General features: G+C 36.2%; 1 protein-coding gene across 1 annotated transcript; it reads right to left on the reverse strand.

The window, feature by feature from the left end:
* Positions 1 to 1215: 1215 nt before the first annotated feature.
* Positions 1216 to 15911, reverse strand: LOC121428711 (vesicle-associated membrane protein 4-like). The gene is made up of 7 exons (XM_041625522.1): positions 15834 to 15911; positions 7480 to 7614; positions 6310 to 6425; positions 5303 to 5403; positions 4192 to 4271; positions 3583 to 3634; positions 1216 to 1736 (listed from the first exon to the last, which is right to left on the reverse strand). The coding sequence occupies exons 2-7, from the start codon at positions 7543 to 7545 to the stop codon at positions 1705 to 1707; spliced, it is 447 nt and encodes a 148-aa protein (XP_041481456.1). The 5' UTR covers positions 7546 to 7614; positions 15834 to 15911; the 3' UTR covers positions 1216 to 1704.
* Between the last annotated feature and the right edge of the window lie 937 nt (positions 15912 to 16848).

Genomic DNA, 16848 nt, shown 5'->3' on the forward strand with positions numbered 1-16848 from the left:
TCAACAACTACAAATAAGTTCGAAAACTGCTGTTGATTGGAAAGTTTTTGTCGTGAAATGTGCGAGCATACTTTGATGATGGATCATAATAAATTAGGTGGTGTGGGAAAAATAGTTCAAATAGATGAAAGTTAAGTAGGAAAACGGGAATACATGTACCATAAAGGTCATCATGTGGATGGCCAATGGGTATTTGGAGGAATGGAAGAGGGCTCACGAAAAAGTTTCATATTTGCCGTTAACGATCGCAGTGAGAAAACTTTGCTTCTGTTAATCTAGTCATACATTCTTCCATGAACATCCATAGTCTCAGACTGTTGGAAGGCTTACATGAATTTGTCAAAACATGGATACGTCCACGAAACTGTAAATCATTCTATTAAATATAGAAATAAAGATGGTTTCACTACTAATAAAATTGAAGGCCATTGGCTTCAGTTGAAAGCCAGTTTACAAAGTCATGGCAGGAAGCGTGAATATTATACTTCATATTTTTCAGAATTTCTTTACAGGTATAAACACAAGGAAGAGAATATATTCAATGCGTTTATCTCAGATGTGTCGAAGCTGTATTCCCCATAGACCGCAGCCGTACACACTAGAGATACATTCAGATGCAGAAACTATACAAAGTATGTCATTTGTAATGAAATTAAAATGTGGAAGAATACAAATGAATAATTCAATCTCTACTATCAAGTATTTGTTTCTGATGTAAAATACAAGAATTCAATTTTTTTTAAAATGTGATTCTTTTAATTCATTTGTATATCATTTTCAACTTAAAAACCCAAATTGATCCCAAATATTTTCTATTGCTTCAAGCTAATTTTATATATGAATTAGATTTTGTTGACATTACAACATTACACTATTTAATCTTTATTAAATAAGTTAATTTGAATAAATCAAAATGATCAATTGTGTTATATTTTAGTGTTAGATGTAGAGTAGATAGTTTTTCAATTTAATGTATAGATTTTGTTAGTTTTTATAAAGAATGGATTATTAAAATAGGATTGCTATTTATGCAGACAAAAAAATATAGAATATTTTGGGTTTCATTCCTGTGTTTTGTGTACAATCGCAGTTTTTCTTTCTTTTCCTTTTTAGGTTCTAAGTTGTACCATGACTAATGCACTAAAAGTGCAGGTAGACCCACTTACAGAGAGTACGAGAACTGTGATTGAATATATGGACATTTTTTTTTTAAAATTTTATGAATGGTTCCACTGTCCATCTATGTGCAAGGAAGTGCAAGCCTGCACTTCAACCATACAGGAGTGTTGATGACATGGGTCATTACATCATAATGGAATCATGTCATGGGTTTTTCCGCAAAAACTTTGGACTTTTTTTCAGGTATGGACCATAAAGTAACAAACATTTATCACCCTCAAAAGTTAAGCAGAATAACCATGTCTGAACACTTTGAAAACTGTCGCATCATATCCTAACCATGCTCTTTTTTTTTTCTTTCATATCCAGGTAAATTTGAATTGTATAAAGCAATAATTCCCGATTATCAGCCCTCCACAAACCTTGGAGCATATAACTGTTTGCTCTAAAATGAATGTTAATCCTCATAATACAAAACACTGCCTACGCTTGAATACTTGGTAGATCTCATCAATCTCTAAGAGTTAATTTCTTCCAAACCTCTGTTTTTCTCTGAAAGCAACCAACAACTGAAGTCAGCCAATGTCACTTATTCCTGGTCTTCAAGATGATCGGAACTGCGAAAAAAAAATTCAAGATTCATTCCTACAATGGTCATGCAATGGGTATGTACAACATGTGACCAGGCATGACAAAACCCACAAAACGTTGCACTGCGTGATTTTCAGTGAGAAGATATCAAGATGGTTTTGGTCAGAATGGTCAAATATCATTTTTAAGACAGTTTTGAAAGAGTATATTTTTCTACACACTATACCAAACAAACCATCTATTTTTTTCCTTTTTTGAAGGGGAAGTTTGAAAGTTTTTTTATTTTTTAGGATTATTACAATTTTGTTATTCTTCCTGAGAACAGAGTATTCCTTTTAAAATGAACCCCAATAGTTCTCTATAATCATGAACAGGATATGCCTAATAAGTGTTACAACTTTGGAACTAATTTGATGACCCTTTCCAGGAAAACTTCATTGAGCTCTAATCCTCCCTTTGTCACCTTCACATAACAGAGTATAGGTGCTTATAGCTCAAAAGTAACATTCTATAGTGCATTGTTCCCTTTGTAACGGAGGTCAGGATCATCTAATGGTAATACGAGTTGAATATTACATTAACACTGAGAATCTCATCTTTCAGTCGGGATATTGAACTTGAAATTAGTTTCTAGCGACTATTTGTTGACACATACGATTCAGAAAAGACCCAAGTAAAGAACATTTTTATGACGAACATGAAAAAGAAAACCTGGTTTTAAATATGTGTACATATAGAAAACTCCTTGAAAAAAAACATGATTTTTACAAACTCACATCAGTTTCATATACATCCAAACCAAGTAAATAAAATCTACAATATAAATGAAATGGAAAAAGATACAGGGAAGGTTTCAAGTTGTAAATCTTATTAAGATTAACAATACATTAAAATTGCTTAGAATTTATTACAGGTACAACCATTTGTTTCAGTACTTTCCACCAGACCTGCCAACCTCTGGGAATGAAAAATTGTATTCTGTGATAAAAAAAAACTGTATTTTTCCCCAAAAAACTGTATTTCATAATAAAATGCGTGGCGCACAAGCTCATCGCACTGCTCAAGCTGCATGCAAGCTAAAATGCGCACTGCTCTTGCAGATGAGAGAAAAAAATTGAAACAGGTGTATATCTCACCCTGGTTTTAACAAAATGATTTACAAAAAAAAAACAAGTTACCTAAAAAAATTACATTGATCCAATAACCATATTTGTGTAAGTTATATGAAATAGACACATATACATGTAGAGATGATTTTTTTTTCCAAATTGTATTTTTAAAGAATAAACATACTTTCGTGTTTTGGTTGCAAAAATGTACTAAATACACCAAAAACGTACTGGTTGGCAACTCTGCTCCACACGTAGGGAAGAATTGCATATTTGTGTCTTGTTACAACTGAAATAATACTCTAAACCATATGATTTGCTGACATTACACTACATCTGATGCAATGATTGATATCAACTTTGGTGGTAAAATTGCCTAACGCTGAATTCAAAATACCAGTAAAACTTGAGTTGAAATTGCTATGACTACATGTGCATGTTCAGCTTTCAACGATATATCAGGATTTTTGTACCAGTAATTCTACATTCAGTGTTCCAGACAAGTTCAGCAGCTTCATCATGTTTTCATATAAAAAATTGAAAACCGATCTTGAAGTAACCCTTTGTGTTTATTCACAACATCGTTTCCAATAATTCCTCACACTTTGATGAATGCTCAAAGAGCAACATAGATAAAAAGGCCTTGCCAAAGGTCAATTGTGCCTTACCTCGGACACAACCTCAAATTCTTAATTATCTTGAGTGGTATATGGACAACTGGACGGCATTATCTAGAGACACACGCAAGTACAAATATACTTACTGAAAATAATGAGGAGGATGATAACGACCACCACTAATAATAGAATCCGCATCTACATAACATAAATAAGATATAAAATTGAATTAGGCAAGTATATAAAACAAATTAACTCTTTACTGCAGAATGTGAATGATATGTAAAGTGTCAATATAAATCTAACAGGCCTTGATCCATAAAGGTGGATTATTTTCATCTAGGCCTTGGAATTCTCTTCAAAGCTATTCTGCCTACTTACATGTATAGCTTACTTTTGACAAATGGGCAATTCCATAAAATATGTACGTCCGACCCCCTGTATGTGGGACCTTCATGAAATTTTCTGTCTCTGATTTCTTGTTATTTTGACAGTCTGTAATGATCTCAAAGGACCATGACTTGGTCAGTTTATGAAGTGAGGTAAGACTCAATGAAAATGGGGGTCGGATATACAAAAAGGCTGACCATTTTATGACATTGCCCAAATTTAATTAACCCCTTTCAACTCACAATCAAAGCCATGACATGCAAAGTGGACAACCTGCACCAGCCAATTCAAGTCAATCCCATAGATTCACTGCCTTGCATGTTAGGCATTGAGTAATGATTTTTTTAAAGAAGTAGGTGACTTACCCGGCATTGCTGCCACCAGAAATGTGTTCGAAGTCCCTTCGCACTAACTTTAAAGATGGATGCACTGTACATAAGATCCTCTGCAACAAAATATGAGTTGAAAGAGAAAGAGGAGAAAAATTTATCAACATCAATTTTAATGCACTCTAGAGCATTCATGTTGTTTTCTTGGATCACTGTATTTCTCCCCCCCAAAAAAAAAGAATAATCTCCAGGCTTGAGAATCATTATTGCTGATTTGAACAATTTGAAAGTATACACATAAATGTACTGCAATAGCAAAGTACATGTACTCATACATCCCTATGTGCATCTACATAGGGAAATGGTCAAACCAAATGATATTGACTTTGACTTCTAAGCAGACCAAGCATGTTGCTCATGCATAATGTACATATACATGATACTGAGGATTTTATTGCAACTTTAAGACCCCTGTTACATCTGAAAGTTTCCTACCCGAGACCCAACCGAGTCCGCTTGCAACCTTGACTGGCCTTGGTGAATTAGCTTCGCGAACAGACCGAGTCCGAAATGTGGTCTGTTTATATCACAGCGGCCATTCACTCCCCTATCGGTACGGTTTCGAGCGGTATCTGATTGCTGACACCAAAGGGCCCTCTCGATCTAGGCTCTGAATAATTTGCGCGCGCTAATTGAAGTTGTTGCCGATCATTTCCAGAATGATCCCAGCAGTCGTTGAAGATATGATCGACTTGAAAAGGATACGTTTAAAATGCTTCCTTCTTTCCACTCAAATCAAATACTTTATCACTCACAATTCACGTCACAAAACATTTGAAGAACAACAGAGCTGGGAGGGGATAGTGCCCGCTATGACGTAATTTGACAGCTGGCAAACAAACCAAGATAGGTTCGAAAGCTTGTGTGAATTTACATCTACGAATCGGTGGACTGGTGCCGGCCCGATACCTACCCGTGACTACCTCTGGATGTGGTCTCGGGTAGGTTCGCTAAAAGGTGGCCCGAGGTAGGTTTGGGATGTTTACGTCTGATTTCTTTCCGACCCGAGGTAGGGAATCTCTCAGATGTAACAGGGGTCTATGTGACAATTTATGAAACACCACTCTGAAGTAATGATATTAAATACCTGTCTTTTCTTCCAGATCCTCAAGTTTTTCTCCCCGGTCAATGACTCTCTCCATATTGCCCCTCATTACTCCTATAACTTCATCTACCTGGCCTTGCACTCTATAGGAAACAAAGAAAAAAGAGATCAGCTAACATATTAATCTCAAGAAGTGAAGCCATGAATGTCGCATATATACAGCTGAATCTGCCTTTTAAATGTCATATCTTTTTGGATCAAAACCACCTGTTTAAATCGGGCAAAATTCTATGTATACAACACGTTTTGCCTATACCTGCCTTTAAATAGAAATGCTTCAATTTTAATAGGCGAGTAGTTGACTACGGAAGATCAACTTACATGTACATAAGGTCATTAAGGTGGACCTACAGAATTTCAAGACTATATCAGACCTGGAATATTGAACAAAGATTTCAAACCCTTGTCAAAATGGAGTTTGCCAGAAAGATGTTTGGTGAATGGCATATAATCCTAATATGCAAAGTGAGACAATTATAATGTCCTGCAATTGTAGATTATTAAAGGTAAATATCAATTGTGGTGACGATCTCAAAATGAGTTCGAACAGAATCCAATAAAATGACCAACCATGTATGTACAAGTACGAAATATGTGCAAAAATAACTCTGAAAGAAAATTTGCTGAGAAATTAGCAAAATAAGCATGGAATTTCATAAAATGTAGGGTATTTTTCCAAACAATATTGATACACTGTCTCAAATATGCCTTTTCGTGCTAATGATCCTTTAGAATAATTAGTTTTCAGGTAAGTTTTCATGATTTCCTAACAAGTTTATTTCAATGTACCAGAACTAAATCTATGATAATATGGTGGCAATTTTTAACCTTGATTTTAAAGACTTTCACATGAAATAGTTGAATGCTGCAACTACTTTCTTTTACCTTAGAAAACATCATACAAAAATATGCAAAGAAAAACAATTCTAAACATCTAATATAAGACAAAAATAAAGGTTAGATTAAACATGATTAAGTGTGGCTCATACTTTTGTATCTTCGAGTTACTCTGATTATTCCGTCCAGATTTAGGCATTGGACTCCTATCATAGAAGAAATCTTCTTCTTCATCGTCATCATCATGGTATTCACCTAGAAGGTTTACCTAGATAAGAAGAAAAAAAATATTTGAATCATCTATATTTGAGGACAGTGCATTTCATTGATTCATTGAGTGACACTGATATATAAAAATATGCTTTGCATAATATACCCTTTAATCAACATGAATTTCATATTTTTAGCACACACAGCTGACATTTTTAATAAAAGCCTCAAAAGAATCAGATAATAAATGGATTTATTCATTTAGTTGTTAAATTAAGAGGAAATGTCTATTTTATCCAAGTTTATTTTTACCTAAATCCTGTCAGCTGAACTTTTACTGCAATGATGTAGGCAAAATGCAAAAAATGCAATCAAGCGATTAAGGCTGGCATGACATTTCCAAAGGAAACTGGCCCAAGGGCTCTCTCATAGGAGTTCACTGCCATTATGGTAGGTAGGACCAAAAAAAAATGAAAGAGCATTTCTACTCAAAAGCATTATCTTGATATATCATATAATATTAGCATTATTTTCTTACGCATTGCTCAAAATTTCCTAAAAAGAGAAAATAAGGCTTAAAGACTCCATAAAATATGTTGGACATGCATGTATGCATATTGGTGCATCGCTATATGCTATACTGTGTGGGCTAGTGGCTAAAAATAGGCATTAAGTGTTTTTGCTGACCTACATGTAGGACTGTGTGAGCCTCTGAGAGGAGCAGTGGAAACATGTCACATCAATAGATAATCAACTTGGCTGCCAGAAAATGTGAAGATGTCACTAAGTTTAACTGCATTGTTCACTCAAAATATAGAAAGAAATTTGTGGCCAACTCACCTACATGTATTGACCTTTGCGACACATGTCTACAGCTCAAATCTATTGCCATTGCATAGCCTAATTATGGCCCGATGCAATTCTGATACAAGCACATTGCTTAGACTATCAAGTTTCTATGTTACATGTACAGTATTCAAATTGTGCAATGCACAATAGCTGAATCAGTTGTTACAGCCATTCACATTGTACTTAAGGTATGTTTTCCCCCAAGAGTACTAGAGCTTAAGTTATTTGAATATAGGGGTAGGGGGTTATACAATGATACTCACCCTTTCAACCTCATCAGCGCCTGCAAGGTCTCCGCTTCGGAGGTGACGTTTAAATTTTGGAGGCATTATCAATGATTTGCTAATGTACCGACATAGGACGAATGGTAGACTAATAAATACACTTGTGGACTTGATCTGAAGAAAAGAGAGAAAATTAAAAACCAGAACAGAATGAAAATAATATTAAATATCTAAATTCTCATTCCCAACACACATAGTCGGTATTAGTGTAGAGCTGCCAACTTGGATTAAAAAATTACTTGCATCAGCCGATAGATATCAGGAATCATGAAATATTTGTTTTGGTCAATAAATATCATATAAATTACTTTATATTTATCAACCGAAACAAATATTTTACGAATCGTGATATTTATCGGCAAATGCAAGTATTTTTAAAATCTAAGTTGCAGATCTGCACGTGTGTGGTATCAAAAGAATGCAAAATGGTGACGTAAACAGACAGGGTAAGTGAACGCTCTTAGTCTTAATTTTTTTTCAATTTTAGTTTTACTACGGTACTATGAAAATTAGGAACTAAGTTTGATAAACAAGTGGAATGCCTCTGGCCATCTCACATGCATCGCGCGGTTCAATATAGCAGCAGTGCTGACTTTGAATACTACTCTAACTCGCACAAGATGTTCAGTGATACATGGTTACTCTTATGTCCACTTTTTATGAACTAGACCAATAAACTTACAGAGATATGATGGTTATTCAACAAAAAACCCCAACATGGCCAAAGTTCATTGACCTTACATGACCTTTGACCTTGATCACGTGACCTGAAACTCGAACAGGATGTTCAGTGATACTTGATTAATCTTATGTACAAGTTTCATGAATCAGATCCATAAACTTTCAAAGTTATGATGGTAATTCAACAGATACACCCAATTCGGCCAAAGTTCATTGACCTTTGACCTTGGTCATGTGACCTGAAACGCGCACAGGATGTTCAGTGATACTTGATTACTCTAATGTCCAAGTTTAATGAACTAGACCAATAAACTTTCAAAGTTATGATGGTAATTCAACAGATACCCCCGATTCGGCCAAAGTTCATTGACCCTAAATGACCTTTGACCTTAATCATGAGACCTGAAACTTGCACAAAATGTTCAGTGATGCTTGATTACTATTATGTCCAAGTTTCATGAATCAGATCCATAAACTTTCAAAGTTATGATGGGAATTCAACAGATATCCCAAATTCGGCCAAAGTTCATTGACCCTAAATGACCTTTGACCTTGGTCATGTGACGTGAAACTCATGCAGGATGTTCAGTGATACTTGATTAACCTTATGTCCAAGTTTCATGAACTAGGTCCATATATTTTCTAAGTTATGATGACATTTCAAAAACTTAACCTCAGGTTAAGATTTCGATGTTGATTCCTCCAACATGGTCTAAGTTCATTGACCCTAAATGACCTTTGACCTTGGTCATGTGACATGAAACTCTAATAGGATGTTCAGTAATACTTGATTAACTTTATGGCCAAATTTTCTTAACTAGGTCCATATACATTCTAAGTTATGACGTCATTTCAAAAACTTAACCTCAGGTTAAGATTTGATGTTGACGCCGCCGCCATCGGAAAAGCGGCGCCTATAGTCTCACTCTGCTTCGCAGGTGAGACAAAAATGGGAGTAAACATATTAAAATGTGCCCATGCCATGTATAGTCTATAGTTTGGGCACAAAACAAACAAATCAAATTGGTGATTTAGGTCTAGTTTCACCATAGGTAATCCTGGCCTCTACACTACAGCCAGCCATCGATCGATAGCCGAGCCAGGCGTCATGGGAGTAAGCCTACGTATTGACTCCCCAGACGCCTCCAGGCCACTTCGCCCGTAGACCAAAAGCTTTGGTCTCTGTTATGTTGGTTGTTCAGCTGAACTCCGTTGGCTTCTCTCACCAAATACAGAGACCGAAATTCTAGCGCGATCTGTATTTAGCCTACAGTACAGGGGAATTTGCGTGACAGGCGAGGTAAGTCACTGTTTTTGTTCCTTTTAACTGGATTTTCTCTGTTTTGGGCAATTAATGCCAAGATCTAGAGGGAATATAAATTTGCATTTTTGGTCACGTTCGGTTAATTTTCAAAATTTTTATTCATTATTTAAAGACAAAACTCAGTATAGGCGCAAGGCCAATATTGGAGACTGTCTCCAGTGTGGGAGATTATCTCCACTATCAGAGACTTTTGTAAAGAATTTGGGCATCCAATTTCAGAGACAGTCTCCAGTTTTGGAGACTAATTTTCTTAGTTTACATTTGCGGCAAAAGGATTACCTTGGCGGCAAATAAAAATGTGATAAGCACTTAAGCAGATTCCTCATTAAAATTCACACCTTTTCACAGTCTACTTTAAAATTCACCGTCTACTTTTGTTTTGTTAAGGATTTTTGTTGTCATCCACACACAAAACAAATGGGCTTCTGACCTCTGCGAGACAAAATTTTGGGTGGAAAAAATTATGCTTTTGTTGGTGCTGTTTCTTTTGTCCTTTTGCAAAGCAAGTCTCCAATGTGGGAGATTGTCTCCCCTAGCCCACTCATGGTTTCAAATCGTCTCGTGTGTGAAGGATTCATATGCACCTGGTGCACTCGAATCTTTCACACCCTTTTTACTAAAATAACTATGACTTTACATCGTAGCTAAGAATTATAATTACGCTATGACACTTACCGAACCATATGGATCGTTCGTTGAATTCTCTTTGCTGTTTTTTTTAACAAAATAAGAGCATTTTTTGTGATCTTCACGTAGATGCCGGTAGGCACTTAAGAACCAAGTTTGAAAGGATACTCATAAAATTATGTCACTCTCGCCGATGAATATTCATTAGATCGTGGTCGTGCGTGTTCAATACACACTGAGTGCATGCATGCAGAGTTTGTATTGAACACGCACGATCTAATGAATATTCATCGCGAGAGTGACGTAATTTTACGAGTGTCCTTTCAAACTTGGTTCTTAAGTGCCTACCGTACCTTTGTTTACGGTGTTGCAAGCTAGCTGCATTCTAGGCGATCAGCATTATTTTCTTGCTCGTTCAATCCACTTTCATCATCATCTTGTCAAAAGATGGCGTACTTTACCAATAAGTATATACATGAGATGCAACCTGTTGATTTTTGGTACAATTTCCTATTAGGCAAGGCTCGACAATAGCGGTGGCCCGGGAAAATTAGTTTCTACTGAATAATAATAATTTTCCACATTTTTTGATAATTTTGTTTTATTTATTTTTCTTAAATTTTCTTTTGTTTTTTCTCAAATTTTTTTATGACCTGTTCTTTGTTACTTTCTTCATTTTTTCTTTTGTTTTATTTCACTTAACATATTCATTTTTACAATTTTTGTTTTCTTTTTTCAATATACTATTCTAAAAATTATTTTTGTTTATTTCCCCCTTTTACACATTGTTCTAATTCTGCAGCATGTGATTTTCTCCTGCTATAATATGCTGGAAAAGAGAAAATAAACTGATAAAATGCACTATTTATTTACTTTACCATTATGAGTATGTGTCTATACGGAGATTAAAAATCTACACAACCTAAGAACAATACAATTCTTTTTTTCTCTTTCAATCATTTCATATTTACAATGATAGAACAATTTATATATTACCACAAAATAAGCAAAGTAAAATAACAGCAAGCACGATTTACATACAAGATGTACAAAGAATAGTGGTACGTGTTAGTGATTGCAGAATATTTCAGTTTGTTTTATTCATTTTTAATTAATGTTTTTCTTTATATTTTTCGGGCCACCAAACTTTATTAGTGGGCCACCACCATAAAAATTTAATGTGGAGCCTTGTATTAGGCCTATGCGCTGACAACTTGAATTAAGAATGTTCGATACGAAAAATTGCTTTTCGATTGTTGTTTGCGTACTTTCCACCGCAGTATTAAGGACGGATCGAACGGAGTATCCTGGTTGAGACTTGGAGGTAAGCGATAAAAACACTTTTATATTTATAAATAATTTCCAATTCATTTTTACAACAAACTTAAATCATTAAAAAAAGAATTCCATAGAGAAATACTGAAACGTTTGGCATTTTTCATTCCCTCACATTCGTGTGATGAATGAAAACGTCAAAGTCCACTATGAAACCACATGCGTTGTGCGAGCTTAGTATTACTAACCTCGCATGTTGTGTGAGTGCCCCTAGCCTAGGGCCCTAGCCATGCTAAAAAGTGCTAGCTATATTGGCCGTGCGCCTCTACTGAAACTTGAAGAGCCCCGACGGGGGGATTTTGCATTGCAAGTTCCCTAATGGTGCCCGGGGGGGCCACTTACATTGACGAGTGGATACCATGCGCGACCAAAAAAACACGTAAAAAGGATGTCCTTTTCACGATAGGGCACGTTACGTACGTAACGTGATAAGGGTGTCAAAAACACAAAAATAATGAAAAAAGGGTATCTATTTCGCTAGGAAAATTACGTGTTTAGGGTCGAATTTGCGGGGATGATAAAACAAAATTTAAATGTTTTATAAAGGATGTCCTTTTGCCCTAATACTACGTGTTTAGAGTCCTATTTGCGCGAGGTGTAGAAGGTGAGGTCGTACTAAACCAAATAAGGTAAAGCCGACGACCGAAGGACCCGTAACAATAAAACATTCCTGTACTTGTTTAGGGGTTCATTTCAGGGAATATTTGCCAAGAGTATCGTTTTGTTTCCAATACTTGTTAAGGGTAGTGTTTCACACGCCAATACTTGTTAAGGGGCACTCATGGTTCCAAATCGTCTCGTGTGTGAAGGATTCATATGCACCTGGTGCACGCGAATCTTTCACACCATTTTTACTAAAATAACTATGACTTTACATCATAGCTATGAATTATACTTGTTCTATGACACTTACCGAACCATATGGATCGTTCGTTGAATACTCTTTGCTGTTTTTTTTAATAAAATAAGAGCATTTTTCGTGATCACATAGGTGAGTACATCACAGTCCCATATGTGCATTTGTATGTATGTTGATATTTGGTTTATTTCGAAGCTGTGTCTCTTCGAGCCAAAAACAAATAGGCCGCTCTTTCTTTCTTGTTTACAAATGACTTCTTAAACCACTCTTAAGGAAGTAAATACTTTGGGAAGGCATTTCATTGATATGACGTGAATTTTTTCCATCATTTTGTCAAATATTGGGAAGGAATTTTCTCACTGTTTTTTCCAAATAACTTTTGCCATTTTATTTTTTTCTTTCATTTTTTTTCACAGTGATTAAACCATTTATACCCCTTCCCATTGAAAATGCCTGATTAAAGAACATGTTTCTACTGAATAATAATAATTTTCCCCATTTTTTGATAATTTTGTTTTATTTATTTTTCTTAAATTTTCTTTTGTTTTTTCTCAAATTTTTTTATGACCTGTTCTTTGTTTCTTTCTTCATTTTTTCTTTTGTTTTATTTCACTTACCATATTCATTTTTACAATTTTTGTTTTCTTTTTTCAATATACTATTCTAAAAATTATTTTTGTTTATTTCCCCCTTTTACACATTGTTCTAATTCTGCAGCATGTGATTTTCTCCTGCTATAATATGCTGGAAAAGAGAAAATAAACTGATAAAATGCACTATTTATTTACTTTACCATTATGAGTATGTGTCTATACGGAGATTAAAAATCTACACAACCTAAGAACAATACAATTCTTTTTTTCTCTTTCAATCATTTCATATTTACAATGATAGAACAATTTATATATTACCACAAAATAAGCAAAGTAAAATAACAGCAAGCACGATTTACATACAAGATGTACAAAGAATAGTGGTACGTGTTAGTGATTGCAGAATATTTCAGTTTGTTTTATTCATTTTTAATTAATGTTTTTCTTTATATTTTTCGGGCCACCAAACTTTATTAGTGGGCCACCACCATAAAAATTTAATGTGGAGCCTTGTATTAGGCCTATGCGCTGACAACTTGAATTAAGAATGTTCGATACGAAAAATTGCTTTTCGATTGTTGTTTGCGTACTTTCCACCGCAGTATTAAGGACGGATCGAACGGAGTATCCTGGTTGAGACTTGGAGGTAAGCGATAAAAACACTTTTATATTTATAAATAATTTCCAATTCATTTTTACAACAAACTTAAATCATTAAAAAAAGAATTCCATAGAGAAATACTGAAACGTTTGGCATTTTTCATTCCCTCACATTCGTGTGATGAATGAAAACGTCAAAGTCCACTATGAAACCACATGCGTTGTGCGAGCTTAGTATTACTAACCTCGCATGTTGTGTGAGTGCCCCTAGCCTAGGGCCCTAGCCATGCTAAAAAGTGCTAGCTATATTGGCCGTGCGCCTCTACTGAAACTTGAAGAGCCCCGACGGGGGGATTTTGCATTGCAAGTTCCCTAATGGTGCCCGGGGGGGCCACTTACATTGACGAGTGGATACCATGCGCGACCAAAAAAACACGTAAAAAGGATGTCCTTTTCACGATAGGGCACGTTACGTACGTAACGTGATAAGGGTGTCAAAAACACAAAAATAATGAAAAAAGGGTATCTATTTCGCTAGGAAAATTACGTGTTTAGGGTCGAATTTGCGGGGATGATAAAACAAAATTTAAATGTTTTATAAAGGATGTCCTTTTGCCCTAATACTACGTGTTTAGAGTCCTATTTGCGCGAGGTGTAGAAGGTGAGGTCGTACTAAACCACATAAGGTAAAGCCGACGACCGAAGGACCCGTAACAATAAAACATTCCTGTACTTGTTTAGGGGTTCATTTCAGGGAATATTTGCCAAGAGTATCGTTTTGTTTCCAATACTTGTTAAGGGTAGTGTTTCACACGCCAATACTTGTTAAGGGGCACTCATGGTTCCAAATCGTCTCGTGTGTGAAGGATTCATATGCACCTGGTGCACGCGAATCTTTCACACCATTTTTACTAAAATAACTATGACTTTACATCATAGCTATGAATTATACTTGTTCTATGACACTTACCGAACCATATGGATCGTTCGTTGAATACTCTTTGCTGTTTTTTTTAATAAAATAAGAGCATTTTTCGTGATCTTGACGTAGATGCCTCTTGATCAGCGTTGATATCAACTTTTGCCTAAAGAGGGCGCGCGATATTATTCACCAGAAGCCGGTAGGCACTTAAGAACCAAGTTTGAAAGGATACTCGTAAAATTATGTCACTCTCGCCGATGAATATTCATTTGATCGTGGCGTGCGTGTTCAATACACACCGAGTGCATGCATGCAGAGTTTGTATTGAACACGCACGACCACGATCTAATGAATATTCATCGCGAGAGTGACATAATTTTACGAGTGTCCTTTCAAACTTGGTTCTTAAGTGCCTACCGTACCTTTGTTTACGGTGTTGCAAGCTAGCTGCATTCTAGGCGATCAGCATTATTTTCTTGCTCGTTCAATCCACTTTCATCATCATCTTGTCAAAAGATGGCGTACTTTACCAATAAGTATATACATGAGATGCAACCTTTTGATTTTTGGTACAAAGTATTAACTATTACGCGCTGACGACTTGAATTGAGAATGTTCGATACGAAAAATTGCTTTTCGATTGTTGTTTGCGTACTTTTCACCGCAGTATTAAGGACGGATCGAACGGAGTATCCTGGTTGAGACTTGGAGGTAAGCGATAAAAACACTTTTATAAACAATTTCCAACTTATTTTTAAAACAAACATAAATGAAAAAATGAGATTACGATAGTGGAGAAATACTGAAACGTTTGGCGTTTTTTATTCCCTCACATTCGTGTGATGAATGAAAACGTCAAAGTCCACTATGAAACCACATGCGTTGTGCGAGGTTAGTAATACTAACCTCGCATGTTGTGTGAGTGGTTAAGGGGTGCATTTTCAGAATATGGAAATTACGTGTTTAGGGTGCTTTTCGAGATCCCATGGTGACGGTCGCGCATGGTATCCACTCGTGAATGGAAGTGCCGAAGTGGCCCCCCCCCCCCCCCCCGGGTAATGGTGGCTGCACGATAGCAAGCCGTCTGTGTATGAGGAGAAATTTTTAAAAAAATGTTGAAAAATTCCTCGAAACAGACGGCTGCCAGCTGCTGTCTACTTCGCCCGAGGGCCGAGGTATACTATAGGTCCCGGGTCGCCGGCCGTGCGTACCGTACGGTGGCCTGGCTTTGCTTCAGTTCAGATTCATCGGGCTGGCTTCGCCTTCACTTCAGTCGACTCGAGTCGATCGACTCCTGAGTCCTACTACAACTAGCTAATCAGCACAGACTGTGAATGAAATCAAATGACTAATTTTCTATGTCATGAATTTAATGAATTGGCAAATACCTACATTTCACCTAAATGAGAAACATTCAGCAGAATCAATTCTTAAATCTTGTTTTGGTTTTCATAACTCCATCCACGTCTGTCGTCTTAACTGCTAACGTAGATGGCGGTTTTGTTTCTGTGCCAAGAATCTAAAAAGAGGACAGCGGATCCGAAGTATTACGACCAATGGCTAAAATTAATCATGCATATTAAACAATAAAAGGTAGCATAAAATGGAATACAAAATCTTTCGACTTCAAAATGTATTTATAGATCGTACGTGGCTGCATGTGTCGGCATGCAGGCGCGGATCCATTATGCCCCCCGCCCGAAAAAATAATACAATGAAATAATAAAATCATATATGGGAAAGAGAAAAGGATAGAGGTTGAAAAGAGAAGGAAAATGAGAAAGGATGAATAAAGGAAAAGTGAGAGAGAGAGATTAAAGAAGGAATTAAGGGAAATGTTAATAAAGAAAAGGACAACAGTAATTAATCAAATAAAGAAAAATGATTAATCGAAAGCGAAATGGAAAAGGGAAGAGAAGAAAACTGAGAAGCGGAGATGAAAGGCAGTAAGAAAAAAAAAAGAATTTCAAGAGAGGGTGGAGAAAAGACAAAGAAGACTATAGGAAAAGGAAGAGGGGGAAGAAAAAGGGAAATGCCGAGGTAAAAGGAGGAGCAATTAAAAGAATGGTATTGACATGGTTGGAGGAAAAAAACATATAAGGGGAATAAAAGTTGGCAGAGCCCACATATCAATTTGTTGTGTACAAAAAACGCTCCTTTTATAAGGCATAGAAATGGGACGTTTAACGCACAGTCACTAATACGCGCCGCTGTCTTCGCATCGTGCAGGCAATCTACGTGTATAGTGGCGGGCTGCTACATTGCGGTGCAGGGGTGTTCAACTTACATATCGTGAGCGCACTCAGCTGCGTGTTTTCACTTCTTCTCCTTTCTCTCCTTTTCTTGTCATTTTTCCTCGCATTACTTGTTTTCATAAATTTCCCTCTCACTTTCCTTGTTTTCTCAC

The sequence above is a fragment of the Lytechinus variegatus genome, chromosome 15, assembly GCF_018143015.1.
Source record: "Lytechinus variegatus isolate NC3 chromosome 15, Lvar_3.0, whole genome shotgun sequence".
NCBI lineage: Eukaryota > Metazoa > Echinodermata > Echinoidea > Temnopleuroida > Toxopneustidae > Lytechinus > Lytechinus variegatus.